The 27,602-nt window shown below is 35.6% G+C and overlaps 1 protein-coding gene across 6 annotated transcripts in view; it reads left to right on the forward strand.

Moving 5' to 3' along the window:
• The window catches only part of HECTD1 (HECT domain E3 ubiquitin protein ligase 1), a 58,634-nt gene that overhangs the window by 14,817 nt on the left and 16,215 nt on the right, over window positions 1-27,602 (forward strand). For 2 of the 6 annotated variants that reach the window (XM_071557980.1, XM_071557976.1), the window contains exons 3-26: window positions 43-277; window positions 1,197-1,424; window positions 4,552-4,833; window positions 5,090-5,378; window positions 5,705-5,781; window positions 5,862-5,960; window positions 6,283-6,397; window positions 6,955-7,129; window positions 8,508-8,646; window positions 8,844-9,014; window positions 10,050-10,272; window positions 13,331-13,594; window positions 13,713-13,789; window positions 15,208-15,342; window positions 15,567-15,713; window positions 16,023-16,117; window positions 16,515-16,620; window positions 17,506-17,640; window positions 17,727-17,866; window positions 18,110-18,433; window positions 18,861-19,027; window positions 19,216-19,392; window positions 21,565-22,401; window positions 25,948-26,169. In XM_071557980.1, coding sequence (XP_071414081.1) covers window positions 43-277; window positions 1,197-1,424; window positions 4,552-4,833; window positions 5,090-5,378; window positions 5,705-5,781; window positions 5,862-5,960; window positions 6,283-6,397; window positions 6,955-7,129; window positions 8,508-8,646; window positions 8,844-9,014; window positions 10,050-10,272; window positions 13,331-13,594; window positions 13,713-13,789; window positions 15,208-15,342; window positions 15,567-15,713; window positions 16,023-16,117; window positions 16,515-16,620; window positions 17,506-17,640; window positions 17,727-17,866; window positions 18,110-18,433; window positions 18,861-19,027; window positions 19,216-19,392; window positions 21,565-22,401; window positions 25,948-26,169 — 4,859 coding nt within the window. The remainder of the gene's footprint in view (window positions 1-42; window positions 278-1,196; window positions 1,425-4,551; window positions 4,834-5,089; window positions 5,379-5,704; window positions 5,782-5,861; window positions 5,961-6,282; window positions 6,398-6,954; window positions 7,130-8,507; window positions 8,647-8,843; window positions 9,015-10,049; window positions 10,273-13,330; window positions 13,595-13,712; window positions 13,790-15,207; window positions 15,343-15,566; window positions 15,714-16,022; window positions 16,118-16,514; window positions 16,621-17,505; window positions 17,641-17,726; window positions 17,867-18,109; window positions 18,434-18,860; window positions 19,028-19,215; window positions 19,393-21,564; window positions 22,402-25,947; window positions 26,170-27,602) is intronic. The other 4 variants (XM_071557978.1, XM_071557977.1, XM_071557979.1 and 1 more) reach the window with 4 other exon arrangements.

Below are 27,602 nucleotides of genomic sequence, written 5' to 3' on the forward strand. Positions count from 1 at the left end.
TGCACAACATAATAATGTGTTGTGGGGGTTTTTTTCCTGCAGCTGCCCTCCTCGAACTTTTCTGCCAGCACTGTGCAAAATTTTTCTTGATGAAAGTGCTCCAGACAACGTACTGGAAGTAACAGCTCGTGCCATAACGTATTATCTGGATGTATCGGCTGAGTGCACCCGTAGGATTGTGGGAGTGGATGGAGCTATCAAAGCACTTTGTAATCGTTTGGTAGTTGTTGAACTTAACAACAGAACGAGCAGAGATTTGGCTGAGCAGTGTGTGAAGGTAAGTATACTCAAGAACCTCTTATTTTTAAGAAGAAACTGGATAATTTGCTATTTCTGAAGAGCTTCCTCATATTCTAATTCTGCTTATTTTATTAAAATGTGATGCAAAAAGGTTTAAAAGTGTATATGCCAGTGATGCTGCTTAGCCTTAGTGTTAGTCTGGTGCACTTCACAGCTGCTGAATTTTTTCAAAAAAGGAGCGTAGAAAAAGAAGCAAAAAATACTAGAAGAAAATTTTCCTGTTTATCTTATATGACTAGAATGTTAATAGAATGTTAAGGGCTACTTCTATGCTGAAAAGGGCATGAAGAATGGCTCCAGATACAGATAAATTACCTGTTGTAAACAATTGTCTGCTTTCTCCTCAGGAGCACTAGACACAGCTTCCCTGCACCCTTGTGAAGTTTTCAGAAAAATTTACAAGACCCTTAAAATCTTTCATCTAAAACGTAATTCATGGCCATGTGGTAGCATATAGTTGGAGTCCTTGATTGCCATGGCATCAGAATTTATGCATGTATTTCCTATTTACTAGTTCCAGTTTACTTGGAAATGCATCACTGGGAGTAATGGTGCTCTTAAAAGTTCCAGAGCTCTCAGTTGAGTGCTATCCAAAGACTTAATTCTCCCAGGATAAGATATTGTTATCTGACTATTTTCATGAACACCAGTTACGACCATGCAATTGGGAGATATTCTTGTATTCACTCCTGTCTTTTTGAGGAAAGTTGTAACTAACAACTGCTTGGTACTGGAGGCTTTGCCCTGTTTTGGTGTTGAGGAAGAAAGGAGTTTTTAGTTTGTCCTGTTTAATTTTCTTAACCAGTTCTTTAGATGGATATAAAGATCTGACTGTGGATATAAGCACTGATTTTTTTATGTGTACTTCATTCAAATGAAATTTTATTTTGTTGCAGGTGTTAGAATTAATCTGTACGCGTGAGTCAGGAGCTGTGTTTGAAGCTGGAGGGTTGAATTGTGTTCTGACCTTCATTCGTGACAGTGGACACCTTGTTCATAAAGATACTTTGCATTCAGCTATGGCTGTGGTATCCAGACTCTGTGGCAAAATGGAGCCTCAGGATTCTTCATTAGAGATCTGTGTGGAATCACTGTCTAGTTTATTAAAACATGAAGACCATCAGGTAATGTTGTCTCCATGTGCTGTGAATTTAACTTTCATTATGTTTAATAAATGAATGAGTAGGTTACTTTTTATAACCTCCTCAGCTGTATGTCTACATAGAAGTTGTTATACTTGGATATTATGATAGTTTCCTGTATAGTTGTAATGTTAAGAGGATAAAATTACTGCTTCCTGTTTGACTGCAATCACTGTTGTTTGAACATAATCTTCAACTTTACTGAAAAATGTCCTGAAACTTTTTCAATGCGTTTTGAGATACTTTCTAAAGTAATGGTTGTTATATGACAAAAATCAATTTGATTTGTTTCTCTTTTGCCAAACCAAAAGAAGCAATAAAAACATCCATAGGCAATGCTAAAATAATACATTGGAAGCCAGCTTCAATGATGCTGGTGTAGATGTGTTGTGCCACTTGTTTATTGCAATTTTACTAACTTGACATGAAGTAGTCCTTATAAAATCTACAAGATAAATCCCAGAGGAATTATCTTCCTGCTGGTGGAATTCTTCTGTGTATGTCATACTAATGGTTTGGAATAGCCGTTTGGCCAAGTTCTTGTACCCTGTCCAGTCTTCCTGCCCCATCCTGTTCTGAGTTTCCCCGTTTCACCCCCACCTCTGTCCTCATTGCTTTCTCTACACGCTCACCTCCAGCCCTCAGTCTGGTTTATTAAGCATATCATATTTGGGAGACTAAATCTTTTTGCCTGTGAGATAATGTTTTTAAAGTATGTTTTTAGATCTGAAAGACCCAGTTGGCAGGGGGCTGACACAGTACTTACCATGTTTTTTAGCCATTATTTAATTTCATTAGTGCACTGATTATCTGAGACAAACTCATCTTGAAATTCAGACCATTATGTCTGTAGTATTTTAACTGTTTCCCAGTTTATAAGGCATTTGAAAAAAGCAGTTGCTGGGGCTGTTGATGTGAATGAGAGTTCAAATTAGCTTAGTTGTTTAGCAGTTAAGCTTAAAGGGGAGTGAGCCTGAGATTGGAGTAACCCAGATGGTATGTACTGATATCCTTGAGAAATGTCTGATGCATGAAACAAGCCTCAGAATTACAATGGATGTTGATGTTTATTATGGATTTGTCCACTAATGTCCATTATGAAGTTTTAGTGCTCCCCACCTCATCCTTTTGCACTCTTTGGTTTGGTTGCTTTTTGTGTGGGCTACCAGTTAGTAACACTACTTGAGAGAGGAGTTCAGACCCGATGAATGTTGTCCCGAGAACAGCTTATCTGTGACTTTTTGTTTTTTACCTTTCTGCTAAACTTGCAATTTGGGAGAAGAAATGTAAATACTTTCCACAGTAGTCTTTTGCTTTTTAAACTGATGCCACTAACGCTCTGTGTTAAATAGGTGAACCTTTCTTGTGTATTTCTGACAGCTGTTGGGGTAAAGATCCATATAGTATATACAAATTACATAAAGGTTGACAGAATTGTTTATCTGTACTATCAAAAGGACTAGAGCAATGCCAGAGGACGTAAGCAGTGACCATCATGAGTCAAAGAAAAAAGTCCCTTGCAAAAGAGTGGTGATAAATCAGAATGCTTAGCATGCACAGGCCATGCTAGAAGCTTGTGAACTTAATGGACATTTAAAATTTTCTCTTCATGAAGTCTGGCTAATACTCTAATTCTTGTTCTGTGTATTGATGAGGAACTGTCTTTAAACTCTTGGTATGTGATAGCTGACAATCATTTTGAAAATGGACTGCGCTATGAGTTGACATTTAGGGAGTAAAACCTGTAGTAATTTAGTTTAGTACATAATAGATATTGCGGGTTAGTTTTTTTAGTATTTCTTGGCATGTGGTTTGCTACTGCAGATTTTTGCAAATGTGCCTCAAGCAGCTTATCTTGATAAGCCTGTGCAAACCTTCTGATCTGAAAAATGGAGCCCCTTTTAGTGTATAAGTTAGAGATGTTAACGGCATAGCCTTCCTTTCTTTTCATCACTGTGGTTCCTTTCTTGGGCAGTTGGCCACCAGTATTTTTTTGTTGAATTGTAAAGAGGATCATCAGTAAACCTTGTTTCTACAGTGTCACTGTTTGGGGTTCTTTTCCCTTTAGTAATAAACCTAAATTTGGGACTTTACATTTTATTGTCACAAAAATGCTTGTGAGTCTTCGAGTCACATGAACTATCTTGAGTTACCTAAAATTTGCTTTTCCCAGTTTGTCCTACTTCTAGGGTTGATCCAATGGAAAAATTTTTTGTGCTTAAGAGAAATATGTAGACCATTAAATACAAATTTAACTATCAGGCTTCACTGTAATTTAATACGTTGTGAGTTCTTAGTTGGTTCATCGTTTAATGGCTTATTTGATAGCATTTCTTTTAATAGAAACGACCAAATTAATATAACATTATAATACTAGCAGAATGTTAATTAAAAATGTGAAAATATATTGGGATATTTGGTATTCTTTAAATATAGAAGATAAAACTGCAAATAAAATTGTGTCTTCATTATTCCTTAAGGAAGAAATTTGAAATTCAGTAAATGTGTGAAAGCTGGGACGTAAATTCTTATAGTGCAATTTCTTGGTGTTTTGGGGGTTTTTGGTGTGTCTTTAGGTTTATTATCAGAAGGCTACTTTAACAGTCTCAGAACACTAGAACGTTAAGTACTGTGTTTCAGTACCAAGCTGTGGCCTGGTTTTGGTTCTTTTTCTCTGTGGTCAGAATGTACAACAAGATCTATATCTAAAAACTTTTTAAAAAGTACTTCCAATATGTATTAATTTGACAATTTCATTAGTAAGTGTGTTTTTCGGCATTGATTTCGGATTTTGCTCATATAGTTAAGGAAATACTCACAATGCTGAACTTCAGAAATGAGTTTCCTTGCCTTCTGTATATCATTGACAGGGAGAAGGAGGGGAAAAATGTGGCAACAATACAGTCCTTCAGTGAGCAGTTCAGAGAACTGTTGGGTTCCAACTCTGAGTTTCTGGCTTGAAAAGCCAGTTTCCTCCTTTTGTTGACTTTGAAGGGAACCTGGGGAAATCAAGTGTTTCTGTGTCCTCTATTCTTGAGGATATTCCCTTAGCATCTTCTCATCTTAAGTAACAGATTATTTCATCATTTCTCTTGCACTTCTTTCTTAGGTTTCAGATGGAGCTCTGAGATGCTTTGCTTCATTAGCCGATAGATTCACACGACGTGGAGTTGACCCAGCCCCATTAGCTAAGCATGGATTAACTGAGGAGTTGTTATCACGCATGGCAGCTGCTGGTGGGACAGCATCAGGGCCATCTTCAGCTTGCAAACCTGGACGGAGCAGTGCTGGAGCACCGCCTACAGCTGCAGATTCTAAATTAAGTAATCAGGTGTCAACTATTGTAAGCCTGTTGTCAACGCTCTGTAGAGGCTCTCCAGTAGTAACACATGTAAGAAATCCTTTTATGCTACACCTTTTTGTTCTCATAGGGCTTTTCCTTTTGCATACTTTAATATGTGCAAGATTTATGTTCCTATTTTATATATAAATATACAGATATATAGATTTTATTTTTACAGATATACATGCACACACATTTACATTTATTTATTTATAAAGAGGGGGGAAAAAGAAACATTTCATATGGAAATGAAACCCAATTCTGATAGTATTTTCTAAAGCCCTGTATATTTTTTATTGTTCAGACTTTTAATTATTTCCAGGATCTTCTAAGATCTGAACTTCCAGATTCTATAGAAAGTGCGTTGCAGGGTGATGAGAGATGTGTGCTGGATACCATGCGGTTAGTAGATCTTCTTTTGGTGCTACTGTTCGAAGGGAGAAAAGCCCTGCCAAAGTCCAGTGCTGGATCTACAGGCAGAATCCCAGGACTGCGAAGACTGGATAGTTCTGGGGAACGTTCCCATCGGCAGCTGATAGATTGCATCCGCAGTAAGGATACTGATGCACTAATAGATGCCATTGACACAGGAGGTAAGCAAAAAATACTCGGGAAAAGAAAGAGAGGCTTGCTAAATCTTTTGATTTTTTTATAATCTATGGTGTGATAACAAATGCTTAGCTACTACACTGAAATCTTTATATACAAGGTCAATTTTTTTTTAAATGCTTACCAGGTCATGTTAGTATAATACCTATGCCACTTTTTTTTTACACTGAAATTAAGGGCATAAATGCTTTTCTAGAATTATTGAGGTTGCTTAATTTTTTTAAGATCTGCTTTTTATTTAAAGAACATTGTTGAAGTCTAGTTTATAATTTTGTGAAGTTTAACTATTTTATTTAATTGTATCTTTCAGCTTTTGAAGTAAATTTTATGGATGATGTAGGACAAACTCTTCTAAACTGGGCCTCAGCTTTTGGAACTCAGGAAATGGTAAATGAGATCTATAGACCCTTAAGTTACTTTCTTTATATAAAGAAAGGAAAAAACCTTACTTTCTTCTTGTTTAACAGGTAGAATTTCTCTGTGAAAGGGGTGCTGATGTTAACAGAGGTCAGAGGTCATCCTCATTACATTATGCAGCGTGTTTTGGAAGACCACAGGTAGCAAAGGTATGATTTCAGTCGACACTTAGAAAGCCTTCTATATTTGACTTTTCATCTTGTTCTGTACAAAATGTCTTCAATATATTGGACAAATGCACTGTCAAATATTTCTGTGTTCTTGACAGTGTTTATCAAAACGCAGATTTTTCATCATGGTAGGGTAATGAATAAATGTACTTTTTTATTAGCCCTACAAATATAAAAAGCACAGAATACTCCAACTTTGCTTACAAGCATGAGAAGAGTGTAGGAAAGATGTATGAAAATCACGTTTGCTACTTTTGGAGTAGTCAATGTTTTTTTCATGCATAAAAATATTTGTCCTCAGACTCTCTTACGACATGGTGCAAACCCTGATTTGAGAGATGAAGATGGAAAAACTCCTTTGGACAAAGCTCGTGAAAGGGGACACAGTGAAGTAGTAGCTATTCTTCAGTCTCCAGGTGAGTGCAATTTTTAATTCCATACCCTTGCTGTAGTAGAAATGCTGGTATATGTTCAGTAATGCTGTCATTAGAATTTTACTGTGTTGAGGTTATTTTAAAAAAACATATTTTGAGACAACCTTCCTGAGCCTGTAAAATATGTCTAAAAGCTTTAGGATTTTAGATGTTAAGGGAAGGGCATTACCTGAAGAAATGACTGACTGTCCATGGACAGTGCCAGTGGTCCTGCTCTTCAGGTGTGGAATGGGACTAGACTGGGGTTTTGCTGTGGATTCAGAGGATGTCAGCCTTGGTAGCTTCTCTAGCGTTGCTTCTTTAAACATGGGAACTGCACTTTACCTGTTTGTTAGACCTGGGTGCCACAGGTGATACATGCTGTCAAATAGTTTTATTCCAGATGTTGTACATATCTAAATTTTTTATTTTTGGGAATGCATATTCCTGTTTGGGTACTTGGGTGTTTGTGAAGGAAACTTATATGTTTATATAGAGGTTTTTTTGTTTGGTTTGTTGATTTTTGCCATTGAACGTTTTGAGGAAAAAATATTTTCCAGGGGATTGGATGTGTCCTGTTAACAAAGGGGATGAGAAGAAAAAGAAAGATGCAAACAAGGATGAGGAAGAATGTAATGAACCCAAAGGAGATCCAGAAATGGCACCCATATACTTGAAAAGATTATTGCCTGTGTTTGCACAAACATTTCAACAAACTATGTTGCCTTCAATAAGGTAATACTGTCACAACAATTTCTTCATACACTCCTCTAAAAGCCTTGGTGGATCTAAAAGTTCAAGTATCGCAAGTGACAATCATATTTCTGTTTGAGTAAAGTGGTTGTTTGAAAAGTGTTGCAAGACTGACTTTTACTTAGCATTTTACGTAGCATCTTTTCCTTTCTGGGAAAGTGATGTCTTGGAAAAAATGTGCTTAGTCCATCGGAAGTGGGAGAGCAAAGCATGCTCTTGGCTACGGTAGTGTGATGAAAGAATACTATGTTTGTATAGTACATGGTATACACTGCATACAGGATTTGGTTACAGCTGTTCGTAGCCACTGTAATGAAAGTAGTAAGTTAGTAGAGGAAAACTAGTGAAGTGATACCAAGACACATTCATTGGAAAATCATCAAGACTGAGAAAAGCTATTTTAGAAGGTTTTATAAGACATAGTAACAGCTTATCAAACTGGTGAAGATGCTTCTTACTCAGAGAATTACAAGAGTGTGATCTAATTTACTACTTAAAAAGGAATAATGTGGGTGGCATACTGGTTGTGATAAATTGCATCTGGCCATAACTTCTCAGCCTTTTATACTCCAAATATGACATTTATTCCACTCTCTTAATTGTGTTGCTGGTGTTTATAGGTACTTTGGTGGGTGAAAATGCAAGGTAAAGGGACCTCTACTGGAGTGAGACTCAACATGAGCTGATGATGGAAAGCTTAAACTAGGTTGTTTTAAATGAATGAAATAAGAAACTGTGTTAACAACCTATATATTATTAACTGTTGTGGCAGATTATGGAAAGAAGTCGTCGGCTCTCTATTTTAAAAGTTTAGTTTATGAATCAGATAAATGATTTTAGAAGTCAGTAAAATAAAGAATTCCTCTTCAGCCCTACAGTAGTGATTTGCTTTCATGTTATTTATGGTTCTTAGTATGGAGAGCTGCATGTTCTAATAGTAATTTTAGACTGTAAAACTATAAGGATCTCAAAACATGGGAAGTATATGATTAAAACAAAAGGCTGGATACATGTGTGGGGAGCAGAGTGTGCTGAAGTGAACTGCCAGCACTAAGAGTGGGTAAAATGTAGCATGCGTTTACATAAGAAAGGGCTGAGGATATTAAAATATGTTAGACCGATAGCACTGTAGATTGAAAAAACATCAGAGGGTGCATTATTCTTTAGAGGTAATCTAGGGCTTATTAACAATAACTAATTTTCGTTCCAGTAGTAAGAACTGAGACAGGTTAAATTTTTTTTTTGATTCTAAAGCATGTATAAATGTAGTGCAAAAGTAGTTTTATCTTGAATCTTTGTTGCTTTGATTACTGCTTGTTTTATCATTATTAGAACTGTTTTTTTCTATAATCTCTTAAAGGAAAGCAAGTCTTGCCCTCATTAGAAAAATGATACATTTTTGTTCTGAGGCGCTGCTGAAGGAGGTTTGTGACTCTGATGCTGGCCACAATCTGCCCACAATACTGGTTGAGATAACAGCTACAGTGCTTGATCAAGAGGTAGGAGGAAAGAAAGTGATACCCTTTAATAAAACCAGTGCAAAAAAGGGGGTTATACTTATTGATTCCATGTACTTGTTCATAACTAACGCTAAAACTTATACTGTCTGTGACCACATGTGAAGTTTGGCATATAAAGATACTTTTAAGTAATGACATCTCCTTTGTTATTTTCTTTTCTTCCCAATGTATTACAGGATGATGATGATGGTCATTTGTTAGCCTTGCAGATCATAAGGGACTTAGTGGATAAAGGTGGTGATCTTTTTCTAGACCAACTGGCTAGACTTGGTGTAATTAGTAAAGTGTCAACTTTGGCAGGGCCATCATCTGATGATGAAAATGAGGAGGAGTCTAAACCTGAGAAGGTAAGTGTATGGAATTGATAGCTTTATTTGTTACTGTAAAGTCAACACTTTAATAGAATTTTCACTATTATGAAAATGTCCAGGGCAAGGTAGTTAGGATGTTAAATTAATGCTTATTGTGTGACAGTTGTTGTAATTTCTTTTGTTGTTTTCTTCTCTACCTTCATTTTCTATTAGCATATTATTATTTGCTGAGTTTTCCTATCCATATTTATTTGTGGTCAAGTTGATTGACACTGGACTTTGTCTAGTGTTTAAAAGTGACTGCTGAATGAAATTAATCCTTCCTCAAGTGTATTCGTGTCAAAAGTTCAGTTGTCAAATAGTTGCAGATGTTTTAAATGTTGTTATGGGATATATTAAATATATGAAAAAGCAAATAATTGTTTGCTTAAAGGCAGCCCTAAGTGTATATTGAAGTTATTTATCAATTTCCAACAATCTTATTGCCACTTAAATGAACTGAATGTATAACAGGCCTCTTCTGTAATTCATTCAATTAAATTTGTAGTTAAAACTTAATTGGATAGCTAAGTTATTTTACAGGGAATTTGGGATTGTTTGGTTTGGTTTGGGGTTGCTGCTTTTCTTTCTTGGTGTGTTTTTAGTGTTTAGATATTTAAGTTATCTTGATGTGGTCTTGAGCAGGTGGTCTTTTGTGGCCCTGCCTGAGCAGGGGTTTGGACTAGATGGCCTTCAGAGGTCCCTTCCCACCTCAGTCATTCTATGTTTTGAAAAGAAGTGGATGTCACAGTCAGTCAGTAGGCTGTTTTTATTGTTGAGTAGATAAAGCTGTATGTGAAAGGAAACTAAGAAGTATCTTACTCTACTAAAGAATACTTTTAAGGATATATTTTACAGACAGATACAGTTCTTGTACTTTTGGTTTGAGTAATTCTTCTCTTAAAGCCTTTTACAAAGGTCTGTGATTTTTGTGTTGTTTTTTCGTTGGTTTGGGTTTTTTTCATTTTTCCTTTTTTTTTATGGATTGAGGGGTTTTGTTTGTTATTGTTGCTTAATACAATTTTATTACAGGAGGATGAACCACAGGAGGATGCTAAAGAACTGCAGCAGGGTAAACCATACCACTGGAGAGATTGGTCAATCATTAGGGGAAGGGATTGCCTGTACATTTGGAGTGATGCTGCTGCCCTGGAGCTGTCTAATGGTAGTAATGGATGGTTCAGATTTATCTTGGATGGAAAGCTGGCCACAATGTATTCCAGTGGGAGCCCTGAAGGAGGATCCGATAGCTCAGGTAGTGTTTTTACAATTCAAGTCCAGTTTAAGTTTTGAGACTGTTATATTTGTTTATCTAATTTGATTTGAGCTATTTTGTTTTGCAGGAATTGGCTTACTAAATAGTAAAGGATGTAAACAGGTGGAAGGTGGTCAGTTAATTGTGATGCTTTTTATGAGATAGCATGTGACCATAACTTGACTTCCTTGGTGAATTGTGTTAAATAAACATCTTGCCAGTAAAAGTGTATTAACTTTTTGTTTTGATTCGTGGTTCTCCATGCGTACTTAATTTTTGTCACCCGTCATTAAAAGCACTTTGTAGTGGCCATCCCAGGAAAAGCAGGTTGAAATAGTGATTTGTTGTTTGCTTCTAGCAGAATGAAATTGCATGTGTTTGAAGACAAAGTAATGGAACGTTTCTCATCGAGATTGGGAAACATATTACAGTGTCTTAATTGTTTGTTGGAGAGAGGATAAGGGAACAGACCTTATGCACTGGCAATGCACAGCTGGTTCCAATTTTCTGTACAGAACACACAACTTGTTCAGGATGCTGGAACAACCCTCTTTTTGTTGTTTCATGGTTTTGGCAGCAGTTCATGCATTTATGAACCTGTAGACATAAAATGCTTTTCAATATGTCTTGAACAAGCCATGGAGTGAAATAACAGAACATAATATGATTCAGGATGAAAATAAAGTGTTAATGACTTTACGGATTAATTTTAGGGCAAGAAGACAAAATATGATACAGTGTGTTTCTGATTATAATGCAAATGGAAACCACTTTTTGTTTGTTTGGGTTTTTCTGTTCAGAAAATTGATCTTTGTATTCTTTTAAATGAGGATAATACCTTAAAAGCTAAACAATTCCTCTGTTGAGATACTCTCTTGTTTATCATACAATACAATTTCAAGAAGATCCATGAGGATAATTTTTTAGATTCCCATAGCCCCTGGATACCAACTGGTTTTTATCCCTTCCAAATAGTGTGGGCAAGGGGATGAGATTTTACCACTTCTGTACAAGATGAGTGGAATGGGGACAGCTGAGATGAATTTGGAGTGAAGAGAGCTTAAAAGAAAGTCAGATTGAGAATTTAAGGTATTTGTTTAAATCAGTCTTGCAAAAAAGACTGAATAAATCCTAAGTTTTTTAACAAGATACCTAGCATGGATTTTATGGAGGAAGGGACCCAAATTAGGATTAAAGGAGGCTTCTTGTAAAGGAGACATGTACTAAGAATGCTGATGTTGCCGTGTCATTTGCCTGAACTTTAACCGTGAGCTCTAAAGCATGTGCAGCAGCCTTTTTAACTTAAGAAATTAATATTTGTTAACTAAAATGACTATAGTAGCTTATAGGCTCAGATAGTATCTTCAAGTCCTGAACTGTATTGTATGTTCTGCTCTCCTAAATCATGACTGGTTAATCTCATGGTGTACTTTTTAGTAACTTCACAACTGGCAAGAATATCGAGGGTTGAGCAGTGAAATCTGTTAGTGTGTATTGCATGATGAAAGTGGGGCAGGCGGGAAAGTTTATATATACTATGAACATTTTTGGAAGGTCTGTACTCACTCCTCTCCACATTAACTCTATACTTGTTTTGTTTGAAATTTTAGAAAGAATAAAAGTTCAATGCAAAAATTGAAATTTAATGGTAATTTTGAAGCTTTAAGTAAATCTCAAAATTGTGTCCAAGGGAACCCAAAATTATTCCCAACCATATATAAACATAGTACTTTCAGTGCAGCAAGCTGTATAATAAATTTATGGAAGTGTCATTATGGAAATTTGAAAGCATTTAATTAACAGAGTTTTCATTTTGCGTATCAAATCTCAAAAATATTTTTATAATTTATGTTATGAAATTTAAGCATTAAAGAATGTTATTTCTTGAATGCATATTTATTTTTGCAGAGAGATTATTTACTTTCATGTTATAAAATAAAAAAAACAGTAGATGTAAAAAACTTGAGCTTGTTACTGCAGCAAAAGGAAAACAGCAATTTTACAAGTGTGTGAACTACAAAGGTTGTGTTTATCAAATGAGTATGCTGAAAGATGAGAATACTTCTTAACTTTGAAGTGGAAATATAATTTTTACATTAATGAGGTGCTTACATTCTTATTTTAAATGTCATTTTTATATTTTAAATTATGAACTCAGCCTTGTAATTACTAAAATACAAAATATAATTCAATTAGAACTGAGGAAGTGTTTTTGAATAATTTTGCCAACCTATCTTAAAAGTAAAATATGATCCTGTTTGTCATCTATTAAATATCTTTATATGAATTTTAGCTTTGAATTAAGTATCATGTGATGCCATGAGGTGTATTTTCTTACTCCATGTTTTGGTCAGAAAATTAGGATTCTTTAAAAAAAAGAATCTGCATTAGAAGTTGAATTAAGGTAATGTCACTGTATTAAGTGGCATGATGATGACATTCTTAGTTTCTCTTAGGTTCTCAAAAACTGATTAAAGTTTTAATATAGTTGATAAAATTTTTAGGTGCCTTTGTGACACTGAGCAAACAGCTCAAATTTGCTTTTAATACATGTTGAGTGTCAAACTTGGTAGAGTTTTGTGATTTTTTTGTTTCTTTTTTGTTATGGCTTCAACACTTTTTTTCCACTTGCTTTAAGCTGTGAAGCTGATTGCTGTTTTCCTGTTGGAAGATTAATTTAATTTCTTGCTTCTGAAAACTCATTTTTGAGAGTACTTCATGCTGGCCATGAGATAAATAATTTTTCCAAGACTAGAAGTTTATCATGGATTTCTTTGATCTTCCTATTATAATTGTAATGATGAATAAATATGTCTGTGAATAGCATCAGAAAGAGTTGCATTGTTGCATCGCAGCTTTGATGCGATGGTGGAATAAATCACTGTTGAAATACAGAAGTACACTGTGAATAACATTAGAACACTTTAAGACCCTTAATTTCAAACTTAATTTTGCATTGAATGTACTCAGTTGTTTTGCTCTTGCAAAAAAAAATAAAGATTGCATAATGGTGAAATCAGTTGTTAGAAGAAAAAAAAATCTCTTTCTTTTGAAATAGAAAGTAGGAGTGAGTTCCTTGAGAAGTTGCAGAGAGCTCGGAGCCAAGTGAAACCATCTACCACAAGCCAACCGATTTTATCAACACCAGGGCCAACTAAACTAACTGTAGGAAACTGGTCCCTCACCTGTTTGAAAGAAGGAGAAATTGCCATTCACAATTCTGATGGCCAGCAAGCTACAATACTGAAGGAAGATCTGCCAGGCTTTGTGTTTGAATCCAACAGAGGAACAAAGCATTCCTTCACAGCTGAAACCTCTTTGGGTAAGTATGTAGGTATGTGTTAGGTCCAGGTAGGAGCAAGTGTATATGAGGTAGTTGTTTTACTTCTTGCTTTTCATACCTATGGGAAAATGTGACTTTTCTAAAATATATGTTGCAGGGTCAGAATTTGTGACTGGCTGGACAGGCAAAAGAGGAAGAAAACTGAAATCTAAGCTGGAGAAGACAAAACAAAAGGTTGATGAGCATCTGTCAATTTTATACTTAGAACTTTATTGTTTTATTTATAATATGGTTACTGAGTTGTAGTTCTTCTCAGAGGATTGAAATCTCTGATTTCAATTAGACACATTTTTATGTTAAGCTTGAAGGGGGAAATGTCACTTGGAACAAAGCATTTCTTCAGGTGTTTGTATCCAACATTATTAGTAAACTGTTTCTCTAGAGGAAAAGGATTTTTCTTTTAAAAATGTAGGAAAATCAAGTCTTCCTGACTTGAATTTGCATTAATTCTGAAAGATTTTCTTTCTTTTTTTTTCTTTATTGTGTTTTATGCAAAAAGAAAAGATGTTATGGTAGATACTAGAGTTGTGTCAAAGACTTACAGTGCTTCTGTTCATTTCATTTAGAAACTAATTTGAAACCAGATATTGTGACAACCAGGGTGCTGGAAGTGAACAGTCTGCATTGTAACAGTTGTGATTGTGAAGCAAAATGACTAAACACCCTCATTTTAGATCTCCTTAAAATTCTTCTTTTCTTCTCAAACTGAGAGGAAAAACAGAGGAACTAAGAAATCAAGTATTAAGCTTTTTATGAACACCCCACAGAATTCTGTGACCAGATTATGCCAAGGGCTCAAACTAATCTTCAGTCAACTGTCTTGCAGTTTGTAACAGGGCAGCTGATACATCCTGTACCATATATCTGCAGCATGTAAGAACATACGTCTTCAGAAGTGTGACACAAAGTTGAAAACTAAAATACCAAGTGAATGAGAGTAGGTGGAATGATAAAAGAAAGGCAGTGTTCTCTCATACCTGATGGTGCACTGTGTAACTCGAAGCTTGTGTGATGTGTTACTGTAGAAAATGTACTGATGGTGAAAAGGGAAGATTTTGGGGAATATTTCTTCAAAGCAAAATGTTGTTTAATAAGAATTTATATTATCAAATTTGTATTTTGTGTGAGCCATACTTCGCAGAAAAAGTAATTCTTATTATAATAAGACTTCATATAGGGACTTCTGGTGTGAATTGGTTTGATGAATGTAATCGACCATGGAGAAACCATAGTAAACATCCTTAATTTTACATTTAAAAAGGTCTGATCCATGGTGTGGTTTTAAAAGAAAGATTTACAGATTGAGAGTCCTACCTTTACCTCCTACCTTTTGTGCTATAATTTAATAAGTGATAGTAAGCTCAGTTTTCGGGAGATTCAGTAAGATCCTGTGTATTTCTATTTACTAATCCAGTACCTTTATGCTTTCACAACCTTTGCTATTTCATGATGTATGATGGGTTTTGATTGTTTCCTGTTTGTCTTTCATGGACTTACTTTAAAAATTATGACCAAATTTTGAGTATTTGGGAGAATAATAATAGTGTCATTATAGTAAAGTATAACTTTGGATTATCAAAATCCATTTGTAGGTGCGCACTATGGCAAGAGATTTATATGATGATCATTTTAAAGCAGTTGAAAGTATGCCTCGAGGAGTAGTTGTAACACTGAGGAACATAGCAACACAGTTGGAGTCTGCCTGGGAACTTCATGCAAACAGACAAGTAAGTGTATCTTCTTAATTTCTGATGTGTGGTGTCCATGGAAATCACATTATGTTCAAGTTAGTCTCTCATGACTTAAGTAAGAGTCATAGTATGTCTGTCTCAAATGTGGAGGGTTTTAATGCATGTATTGCCTAGTTAGGTATATTCCTAGGATGTTATTTTTCAGTTGAAGCAAGTGAACTGTTACCCTGTTTCACTGTAATTGTCTTTTTGTCTTTCAGTGTATTGAGGGAGAAAATACTTGGAGAGATTTAATGAAGACTGCTCTGGAAAACTTAATTGTACTGTTGAAGGATGAGAATACTATTTCTCCATATGAAATGTGCAGTAGTGGCTTAGTTCAATCATTGCTGACAGTTTTAAATAATGTGAGTTTATAGAACATAGTTGTCTCAAGAAAATCTTGCTAAAAATATGAAGGCATGTGCTGTAATTTAAAAGATCTGTTACAAATTACTCCACTTAATGATCTACCCATTGAAGATAAGCTATCACAATAGATGACTTTAGTTTAAATGAGCCATTAAAAATCTTTAAATCAACACTGGTTGCTGATGTTTAGCCTTTCACATACAGACTTGAAATAGGGAATTCAGTGAGACTGAATAGGTATTTTTGCTTGTAGAAAAGTACATATATTGCTTTGTATTAAATATGATGTATTTTTTTCCTATTAGAATGTCGATTTAGATATGAAACAAGATTGTAGTCAGCTGGTAGAGAGGATCAACGTTTTCAAAACAGCATTCAGTGAAAATGAAGATGATGAAAGGTAAAAATAAAGCCAAGTAAAAAAAAAATCCCTTTGCATCTATGAAGCAGTATGGTGTTCTAAAATAATTTAAAGTCTGAACATCTGTTTGTTCCATTGCAATGGAATAGAAGATTGACCTTAAGAGACAGCATCAGGCATTGAAGTAGAAATTGAAAATTTTTGTATGTAGGAGTCAACTATACTGAATGAACATCTGTTGACAAATATAAAGGTGATGTGTTCATCACTGTGCAGATTATTATCTATTTTACTGTACCGTAATCATGTGACTAGTACAGATGGTATCAGTAGAAATAACACGCTGAGATACTTGCCTCAGCTGGTCACTGTTTTCTGAGACACTAGAATTTTTGCCCTTTTTTTGTGGTAACATAGTACATGTTCACTTTCACAGTCGTCCAGCAGTTGCATTAATCCGGAAATTGATAGCAGTGTTAGAATCTATTGAACGCCTACCTCTCCACTTGTATGATACACCAGGATCTACATATAATCTTCAGGTAAATGCACAGTGATAGCAGCATATCATACTCGGTGATACACAAATGCACCCATTAAGTCTGTGTGAATTGTCGTCTTGTATAAGTTGATAGAATTAAGTCAAGAGCAACAAATTTTTTGGCATGTATTTTGTCTAACACTTAACCTAAATGCCACTTTAACACTGTGAAGCAAAAGTAAATTTTCACCGAAGAGATAATGTGTTGGTTCTTTCATTTGTCTTCAAGTATTGTTGTCTTTATATAGGAATGTATAAGTACTTATCCTTATAAATATCCTTACTATGTGGTCGAGAATTTAGTTGAAGACAATTATTTGTAATGACATGAGATAAGCTTTAACCATTTAAAGGATCCCATCTAAGGCTGTGTATGTTCATTTGGTAACACAAGATGCCTGCGGGATCATCAGCTTCTTATACAAGAAACTTGGCAGTTAGGCTAAAAATATTGCTTGTTTTTTCACAGTTTGTGTGCAGTCTTAATTTTTTTTATTTGAAAGCACACTTCAGGATTTTGCAACATGATAGGGAAGTGTAAATATTTATGTTTTCATCTGAAATTATTATAAAATAGTTTCACAAAGTTGCAAAATCAAAGTTGCCATTGAATATTTTTAAAAGTAATTTCCAGTTTCTCTATTATAGTTGCTAGTCAATAAATAAAAGCTATGAAAACAGAGAAAAATTGAAAAAATGTTAGCTGAGTTTGTAATTGACCTACACGTTGACTGCCATATATTAAAATACACACTAGGAATTATTGTTTCATTATGTTTTAAGTTATGCAACAAAGATTCTTGATACGCCACTGAAACTTTTGTTTTTCTTAAAAATCCAAAGCCTAAACAGGAAAGCCCATGTTAATGTTTAGCCACTCTTTCAGATACTAACAAGGCGCCTGAGGTTTCGTTTGGAACGTGCCTCAGGGGAGACATCGTTGATAGATCGGACTGGGAGGATGCTGAAGATGGAGCCATTGGCAACTGTTGAATCTCTAGAACAGTATCTCCTGAAAATGGTGAGCTACGTACTACACACAGAGCTCACAAGGGGATGGTTGTATTCTGTCTCTTTAATATTTGATTTCTTTTCATTCATATGTAGGTAGCAAAGCAATGGTACGACTTTGATAGGGCTTCATTTGTTTTTGTACGGAAACTGCGTGAAGGCCAAACATTTGTGTTCAGGCATCAACATGATTTTGATGAAAATGGAATTATTTACTGGATTGGGACAAATGCAAAGTGAGTTTCTTGAAAGCTAAATACTGTGTCAGTCACAATAAACTGTGGTCCCTGGGGCAGGATGGGGAGAGAGAATTCATAATGAAATATGTTATTTTTTTAGGAGTGGTAAGTATGTTAATCATTTTAATTTGTGATAAACTCAGCTGTAATAAACAATTTAAAATAAATGGCAAATGTTGCTGATACCTTTTATTTTATGTAAGTGATAATTGAACAGTATGTTTCTCTTTTTTAATATAGAACTGCATATGAGTGGGTAAATCCAGCAGCCTATGGGTTAGTAGTGGTTACATCCTCAGAAGGAAGAAATCTGCCTTATGGTCGTTTAGAAGACATCCTGAGCCGTGACAGTTCAGCTCTCAATTGTCATACTAATGATGATAAGAATGCTTGGTTTGCCATTGATCTTGGCCTTTGGGTTATACCATCAGCTTACACATTACGCCATGCTCGAGGTTATGGACGATCTGCTCTCAGAAATTGGGTTTTCCAGGTATCTAAGGATGGCCAGAACTGGACTACTTTGTACACTCATGTTGATGACTGTAGTCTCAACGAACCAGGGTATGTCAGTGTATTTTATCACTTTTCATAAAACTAAGCTCAGTTAAAAATGTACTTGGCTGTAGACTAAGTTAATGCATACTGTAATTGTAATAATATACCCATATAAAGAAGTGGTAGGTGGTGTAAATTGTCAAGGATGAGCTGGAGAATAAGTGATTCATAAGTTCTCTGTATGGTTCACTTACTGGAAATTGTGCTTTTCCATCATTCTAAATTTTGAATCTGATTTTTTGACAAAATAGTAACACCAACACTCATCCAGAGTTTATCCCTAGTGTTAGTAGGTTTTATGTATCTTGTAATATCCATACATGATCTGCAATATGTTATTGCTTGCTTTGGTATTAAGGTTTTTTGTTATGCTTTGTAGTTTTTGGGGTCTTTTTGGTCACCCACCAATACCTCCTTTCTAATAAACTTGAAGGTCTACAGCAACGTGGCCTTTAGATCCTCCAAAAGATGAGAAACAAGGTTGGAGACATGTTAGAATAAAACAAATGGGAAAGAATGCCAGTGGGCAAACACACTACCTCTCCCTGTCTGGATTTGAACTTTATGGAACTGTGAACGGAGTATGTGAAGATCAGCTGGGTAAGAAAAATAATGTGTATATGTGTATATCCTCTTTGTTCTTTCAAAATGCTAGTGAGCATACAATAAAAAAATCAGTGTGAAAAAGCCGGTGAATTTTTGCAGTGGAACTTGCTTAGAAATCAGCTCAAAATTATTCCCCATTCAATACTTTTAAGTCTTTTCATTTCAATTTACATTTCTTGTAGGAAAAGCTGCTAAGGAAGCTGAAGCAAATCTACGAAGACAGCGACGTCTGGTCCGTTCTCAGGTGTTAAAATACATGGTTCCAGGAGCTCGTGTTATCAGAGGGATTGATTGGAAATGGAGAGATCAGGATGGAAGCCCACAGGGTGAAGGCACTGTTACAGGAGAATTGCATAATGGTGAGCATAAATTGCCCAAATTTGTAACTGTCTGTAGCATGATTAGGACATGTGGAGTGGGTATCATTAAAGTATTTCCTTTGTACTGTCTTGAAATGGATCAAATTTGAATATTTTGGGGAGAACAAACTCAAATACTACAACTGTTGCAGTCCATTTGTGAGTTCCATTTTAATGCGTGTAAAAGAAATTCTTGTTGTGAATGGAACTTTTCTGGTTTTGCTTAATTAAAATACAAAATTGTTATTTAAACATCTGTTGCAAAGTATATGAAGATGGTTGATGCAAACTGATTAATTAAGCTTTGGGCCTGCAAAATCTGTAATTACCTTCTTCATTTCTTCTAGCTTAGCATTTGCAATATTTTTCTTGACTTTTGTTATATCCTATACCTTTCCTATCTTGCAAGCTTCATTGGGATCAAGTTGTTATTTTTTTTAGTTAAAGCATGAAAAGTAATTAACTTATGGAGCAAATAAAAACCTCCAACAGCCAGGAAGGGCAGTACTCAGGAAGCCAAGATACTGAAGAGGCTTCAGGAAAGGTTATGACGTTGTCAGCTGAACATGATTTTCACCTTTTCCCTTCTCATTCTCCTACTTTGAGTTATGTAAGACTTGACTTTTTTGGTTTTTTTAAGCATCTTCAGCCACTCTTAGGTTCATTTTTAGCCAGGCTTGAAAATCTTTTCTAGTTTGTTGAGTTGTCAGCTCTCAAACATGGAGAAATGTCCAAAGTACATAATCTTAAAATGTTTTGAAACTTTGAATGTCATTTAAGCTGTTCAGTATAGCTTGTAGGGAATTCTTCCATCATCTGTGTATTGTTCTTATCAGACACAACAGTATCTGTAGCTACATTCTCACTACGAGTACATTAGGTAATATTGGTGAGTAGTATTCTACCAAATCAGTGTTTTTGTTCCTGTGTTCCAGTAAACCTTTCCCATTTAAGCATAGGTAAAATTGAATTTCATTTATGAGATGGTGGTGCCAAACAATCTTATTTCTGTCACAGCTTTCTTTCAAACAGAATTTTGAAAATAGTATCTCATTTACTTATTTGGTCATTATTCACATGTTTAGACAAACTTTGAGTTGTTTTAAGGCTGCAGTGATGGAGCAGTACAGGTTCAAGTGCATAATACATATTTTAAACTTGTTCAGATTTAAAACTGTTAGGGAAAGGAAGCATTCAAAACAAGAACAGTTTAGTTATGCTTTTGCAAAATACCCTGTTGAGATATTCATAAAGGGGAAGAATGATACTGTTGAACTACTGTATGGAACTTTTTTTTTTGTATTTGATGAGAAAGGCAAATAAATTGCAGATGCTTCACAACTTTACCCTTCAAAGGTTTAGTGACATGAAGCTACTGAGCTATAGCTCATGAAGAAGGATTAAAGTCATATGAGAATAACATGATCTAAGCCTGCTCATTTGGGGATGAGATGTCTTCGTATACATGAAAACTTTATTCATCTTAAGTACTTTTCCTCCAAAGTGATATTTCTAAATAGAAAATTGCCTGTGATGTTTTGTTTTGGTCTAGGACTGGTGACTTTTGGATAGTTAAAAGCTGAAAGTGAACCTGGCAATACTAAGGAGAGTATTTTACTTGAAATTAGCTCTCTTCTATTTTAATAAAGAAAAATGTCTGTACATCTGGACCTGACACTTGTTTTGAGTTTCTGTCAGATTACAGAAGATGACTAAGCTTTAGAGATTTTATTTTGACAGAAAACGTGTTTCAATTAAAATAGTTACACCAAGATCTGTTGTGGTTAAGATACAATGAGAAATTTAGGGTGACTCACACTGTGGTGCATACTTAGACAAGTAAAAATAAATCATTTCAATGTACATTTCTGTTATTCGAGAGGCTGGTAGATCAGGTTCATTCCTGAAGGAAACTTTATTTTTGGCTGGCTTCTGGGACCCTGAAGATAGAGGCTGATCATTCTTGCTGCCTCATTTTTGACAACATTACAAAATACTAAATTGTTTGGATTTAAACACTTCCTTCTTAATTGGCATCAGGGGTCATTTAGTGACTTCATTAATTCAGACATTGAAACCCTTATGAGAAGCTGATCCCACATTGTGGAGCTACTGTCTGACACGCTCCTGTCTGCTTTCTGCTGGATCTCACAAACTCCTGTCCCTTTCCAGGCTGGATTGATGTCACCTGGGATGCTGGTGGCTCTAACTCTTACCGTATGGGCGCAGAAGGAAAGTTTGACCTCAAGCTTGCGCCAGGGTACGACCCTGATTCAGCGGCATCACCCAAACCTGTTTCATCCACTGTTTCAGGCACAACGCAGTCATGGAGCAGCTTGGTGAAAAACAACTGTCCAGACAAGACGGCTGCTGCTGCAGGCTCCTCAAGTAGAAAAGGAAGCAGCAGTTCTGTGTGTAGCGTGGCAAGTAGCAGCGACATCAGCTTGGGCTCGACCAAAATGGAGCGGAGATCAGAAAGTGTATTGGAGCAAAATATAGTTTCAGGCACTGACATCCATGAACCAGTTGTTGTTCTGTCTTCCGCTGATAGCGTGCCTCAGGCTGACATAGGGTCCTCTTCCAGTGCGAGCACCAGCACCTTAACAGCGGACATGGGAAACGAAAATGCAGAGAGGAAGTTAGGTCCTGATAACTCAATACGTACTCCTGGGGAATCCAGTGCTATATCCATGGGAATTGTTAGCGTGAGCTCTCCTGATGTGAGTTCAGTCTCTGAACTGACTAATAAAGAAGCAGCTTCCCAACGACCTCTAAGCTCTTCAGCAAGTAACAGACTCTCGGTCAGTTCTTTGTTGGCTGCTGGGGCACCCATGAGCTCCAGTGCAAGTGTTCCAAACTTATCATCTCGAGAAACTTCTAGCCTGGAGTCCTTTGTACGAAGAGTGGCAAACATAGCACGTACTAATGCGACAAACAACATGAATTTAAGCCGGAGTAGCAGTGATAACAATACTAATACTTTGGGAAGAAATGTTGTGAGTACTGCAAGTAAGTAAGCTATTTTTGTTTTTAGTTGAAGATTTCATTGTTAGGTTTTCATTACACTTAAACAAGTTTGAATTCTGTTGGCCTGATAGAGAAAGGAACTTAGAGCAGCCTTGACCTTGTGTGTACCTGTAGAATTCATGAAGAGGTTGCAGAGTTCATGTCAGCTGAAAAGTGTTACGTTGCCCTGGGATGTCAGGTTACACTGTGGTACCCATCAAATAGAAGGTAATTTGAAATTGATATCTGTTACCTATTTAGGAACAGTATGGTTTAGACCAAGAGTAGGAAGTCCAGCAACAGTAGCTGATGTCTGGTATTTATCCTGATCTGTGTAGATTTTGCATAGTCAGCTTGTACCTGCCTATTTCTGTTATCTTTCAGTTTTCCTCAGGAGGCAGTTTGTGCATATTGTGAAGTCTCTCAGTATAAGAACTAATAACACAGTAGAAAGAAAACAGTGAACTGCAGTATAATGAAATGCCAGTAGATTCCCTCATTCTATTGGGCTGTATAGCGTAATGTGCTCTGATACCGTGTGTGTTTCGTAAAGGTGGTATGGTCATTGAGGCTTACATTTGGGGAACTGTTCAGGCACATTAAATGTAAGGAAGTTTGTAGCTAACAATGTTTTAAATGACTATGTGGATGACTTTAACACTTACATGTTCTGAGATGTAGGACGAAGGCACTACCAAGGGAAGCTGTAAGTTCACTCCTTTTTTTGAGCATGCTCCCACAAAGTTACTACTCTTTAGATATTTTCTTCTCTCATGGTGATAATGTATTAATTGGAGAGCTGCATTTCATGAGGTAGGCAAGTCAGAAAAGGTAAAATTACCCAAGCTAGAAAACAGCTTTTCAAAGAGTGTGGAGAGAATGTCAGTGAAGCTGCTGAAGGGTCTGGAGCACAAGTCTTATGAGGAGCAGCTGAGGGTTGTCTACCCTGGAGAAAAGGAGACTCAGGAGAGACCTTATTGCTCTCTACAATTCACTGAAAGGAGGTTGTAGTGAGGTGGAGGACAGTCTCTTCCCAGGTAAGAAGTGACAGGAGAAGTTTAGATTAGATATTAGGAAAAATTTCTCCATTGAAAGCGTGATCAGGCATTGAAACAGGCTATCCAGGGACGTGGTGGAGTCAGCATCCCTAGAAGTGTTCAAAAGCTATGTAAATGTAGCAGCTGGGGGCATGGTTTAGCAGTGAACATGGCAGTGCTGAGTTAACAGTTGGACTAGATTTTAGAGGTTTTTTCCAACCTTAACAGTAGTGTTTGCTTTTAGCATTTTAAATTTCTTTTTAAATACTGGATGTTTTATCTTTGTGTTGGGGAGATTTTTTAAAATATATTCTTACATTCATATTGTGATACCAGGGGTTGTGGGGAATCATTTGCAGTCTGCAGTAAAAATGTAAATAAGATACTCAAGGAAAGCTTTCCAGTAATTGGTCCCTTTTTAAGCAAATAGTGCTTCTGGTTCCGAAGTAGTTTTGTATTGGGGGAAAAGAGGAGAGCACACTTGAAAAACATGGTAAAATACGTCAACAGCATATTTAACAGATTTCATGAATGTTTAAAACTATACACTGTACAAGTTAGAAATCAGAATGAGGCAAATTAAAAATGTAATTCTATGATTAAAATATTCATATTTTACATGATCCCTCATACAGGAATTAGTTTGTTTTATACCTTTTCTTTCAATAGAAACTGTAAATGGTAACTCAGGCCCCAGAAAGACATCAAATACTAACTTGGAACAACCTCATCAGAGATTGCTTAGAGCATTGAGAAAAGCTTGGATTTTTAAAGATTTTGTTTTTGGTTTTGGCCTGGTCAGGTTAAAAAAAACCCCTCCCAAATCCTCCATAAATCCCAAACCCCAAGCAGACCACCCACAACATCCCACCCCTCAAAAAAACTGCCAACACCCCAAAAGTCAAGACCGAAATCATGGTTAGTGATGCAAATGGTTCTGTACTTGTTGTATTGGTTAAATTGAAAAACATCGGTGTTTGCCAGAAGTGGTGTCAAGGGTAGCCAGTTTCAATTTGCTCTTGAATTAAGAGCAAACAAAATGCTGATGTTTAATGGCTTTTTCTGTTTACTGTAACAGCAAAGAGTTGGCTGTTATTAATTAGCAGTGGGTGGAAGACATGAATACTGAACAACTTACTTTCAAGTTCTTGAACAACAAAAGAAAAACCCTTTGGTTTTTGGTTTCCATGCTTTCCTGAAGGTTAACATAAACTACTGACAAGCCTAGATTTAAATTGCATGCTCTCCCTCATTATTATATTTTTATTTCACACTCTTCCTACATTGTCATGTTGTTATTTGCAAAATATTCCTTACCTTCTTCTAAGGGGCGGGGATGGGGGAGAGGGAAGGAGCAGTATGTGACAAGGAAAGCAGAAACCTAGTATTTATTTTTCACAAAAAGCTACCAAATGCACTTAGAAGAATCTTTGTTGTCCACTTCTTCAGGGGTAGTGCAAACTTTGATAATAGTCTGAAATTCAAAGGAATGTGTTGGATTTTTTTTTTTGAAAACAAGGTTTCAGTTTACATAAACAGCAATAATGAAAATGTGTACTTTAAAGGTGCAAATTTTGCATTTGATAGAGTTTAAAAGAAATAGATTGGAAAACATAAGGCTTAAATTCTAAGTTTAGGTGACCCCTCAAATTTGCATGTGCAAGTGTGTGATTAATCTTGTTGTTTGAAGATAAACATGTGAGAAAAATGTTTTCAGGACTGGGGTCTAAATGTGTAGTTGCACTTAGGTATAACTTAGTTAGGTACACTACCTGAAATTCTTTCTGTTGAGTCTATAGTGAATTCAGTCTTGTTTCAGTTTTTAACAAATACATTTGCTATGTGTTATTTGAATGTGCAATAAGGTAACTTCTTAGTTGTTGCTTGCTTATTCTGAAAATTATTTATGTAAATCATTCAACCTCAGTAAGTCCCATGTTTCACAGTACTGTCAGTTCAGGTTTGTTGACCCTGGTGAACTTATATTCTGATAGTTGTGTAGAAAGTAACAAGTCAGAACTGCTTTAAGAACTTTAGAAAAATGCACAATAATCAGAGGTTTCATGTTTATTCTGTTCTCAATTCACTTACATTTAGTTAAATTGTTTTACCTTTATAATATTTTATCTGTATTGTTATTTAAGAGGTTAAATTTCATTTTAGGTTTAAAGACAGACCACAACATTGGAGTAACAGGTTTCAGAAATTATTTTCATGTATTGGAAATTAATGTAGTAATTTCAGATTCGCAGTGGGATTTGGGGATTTATTTGATAAGATTAGTTATTTTAAATGTATGCAAGGCAGTAAGCTCAGAATTGGGCATCTGCATTATAAGGTACACTTTTGCATTGGGAAACTCTTCCCTTTTATAGTCTGTTGTTCTTTATTGTAAAATAACACACTGATAATTTTTGAATCCCAAATATATTTTTCAACACAGGAGTCATGCATGTAAGTTGTACTCTTCAAGTCATCAAATCATTTATTTTATCTTACCATATCTTTATAGCTTCTCCTCTTATGGGTGCCCAAAGTTTTCCTAATCTGACTACAACTGGTACCACATCAACAGTGACCATGTCTACATCCAGTGTTACTAGCAGCAGCAATGTAGCTACAGCAACTACAGTTTTATCTGTTGGTCAGTCGCTTAGTAATACTCTAACTACTAGCCTAACATCAACATCTAGTGAGAGCGATACAGGGCAGGAGGCAGAATATTCTTTATATGGTAAGTTTCATTTTTAAATGAACATAAGCATTAGATTTCCCATTAATGATTTTTCCTTTTCTCCCACTGTTATGATTTTCTTGTGTAATAGTTTATGTACTGAAAAATATTTGAAAGCTGAGCTGTTCATATGTTACTAGTTCTGTAAGGCAGTAAGTAAAATAATGTTAATGTAGTTGTATTTCCTTATGTTTTCAAATCTTTATTGTCAGCAGTTTCTATCCCACATTATTACTATTTATGATATACTTTATTTAGGCACTTAAACATTCTCCCGCATCAAATTTAGTATCTAGTGTAGTTTGCATATGTACTTCTAATTAAAACTAAAATGTTATTTCTTGTTGTGTTGGATAGACATACTACATGCACAGTCCTGATGTACCCTGTATTGCTCTGGTTGAAAAGCATCTACCATTAGGCACTTTGTACACTTAAAATAGGTTCCAAGTGTCTCCTACTGTAATAGTAATTACAAAATTTGGAAAGAACACAAAAATTAAAGTGATGTGGAGAATGGAATTACCTGATTTGAGGAACTACATCCAGAGTTGTGTGGACAGCATACACTAGAAACAAACTTCAGGGCAGTAGTTACTTGTAGGATATGAATATTGGGAAAGAAGATTTAGGTAATTAGGTCAGTAATACCTAGGAATCAAGCTGGTAAAATGAAGTCAAGAAAAACCTGGACTGGATATGGGAAAGTACCTTCCTAATGTTAAGTTGATTGGATTTTGAGATGTTTTTGAAAGAAAAGATACATCATTTAAAATTTTATTGTGTTAAGATTGTGTTCTGTTTTTCGGCCTGTTGAAATTACTTGAAAAGTATCTGGTAATTTCAACGGATATTGGAATTGAGCTGCTTGGAGGCAGTTATTGTGTCTGCATACACCATCTCCCTTTATTTGTTTAATTAAGTCTAATTTGCCATTTTCATTGGGTGACAAGTCTTAAAATATATGACAAACAACTGAGCAAATAGAGTATGTTAAAGTTTCTGTGTGGATGGGGGCAACAATTCAGAGGGTGTTTGGCTGGTATAGGTAGTTGCTATGTATACACAAAAATGTAATCCTTGAAAGCTTCATCCCAGTCCACTTGCATTGATGGGAATTTCTGTTTTTATTTTTGGGGCCCTGTTTTTTTAAGTCTTAGTACTAAGTGGATGAAATTGAACTTTTGTCTCTGCCTTCAACTTCTGGTTACAGTAATTAATTAGCAATTGAATCTTAAAAAATATCACTGTTAAATGTTTACCATAAATGTCCTTTACATTGTAATTTGAGGTCAAAGCCACATACTTTTAGTGGAAATAGATCTCTGAACTGTTTTAAAAATTAGTCATAAAAACAGTATCCATTTGTGTAAACAAACTGATCACTCTTGCTGATCACTATTATTATAGCAATATTAAGTGCTGCTTTTGTT

Source organism: Pithys albifrons, chromosome 6 (genome assembly GCF_047495875.1).
Source record: "Pithys albifrons albifrons isolate INPA30051 chromosome 6, PitAlb_v1, whole genome shotgun sequence".
In the NCBI taxonomy this organism is placed as follows: Eukaryota; Metazoa; Chordata; class Aves; order Passeriformes; family Thamnophilidae; genus Pithys; species Pithys albifrons.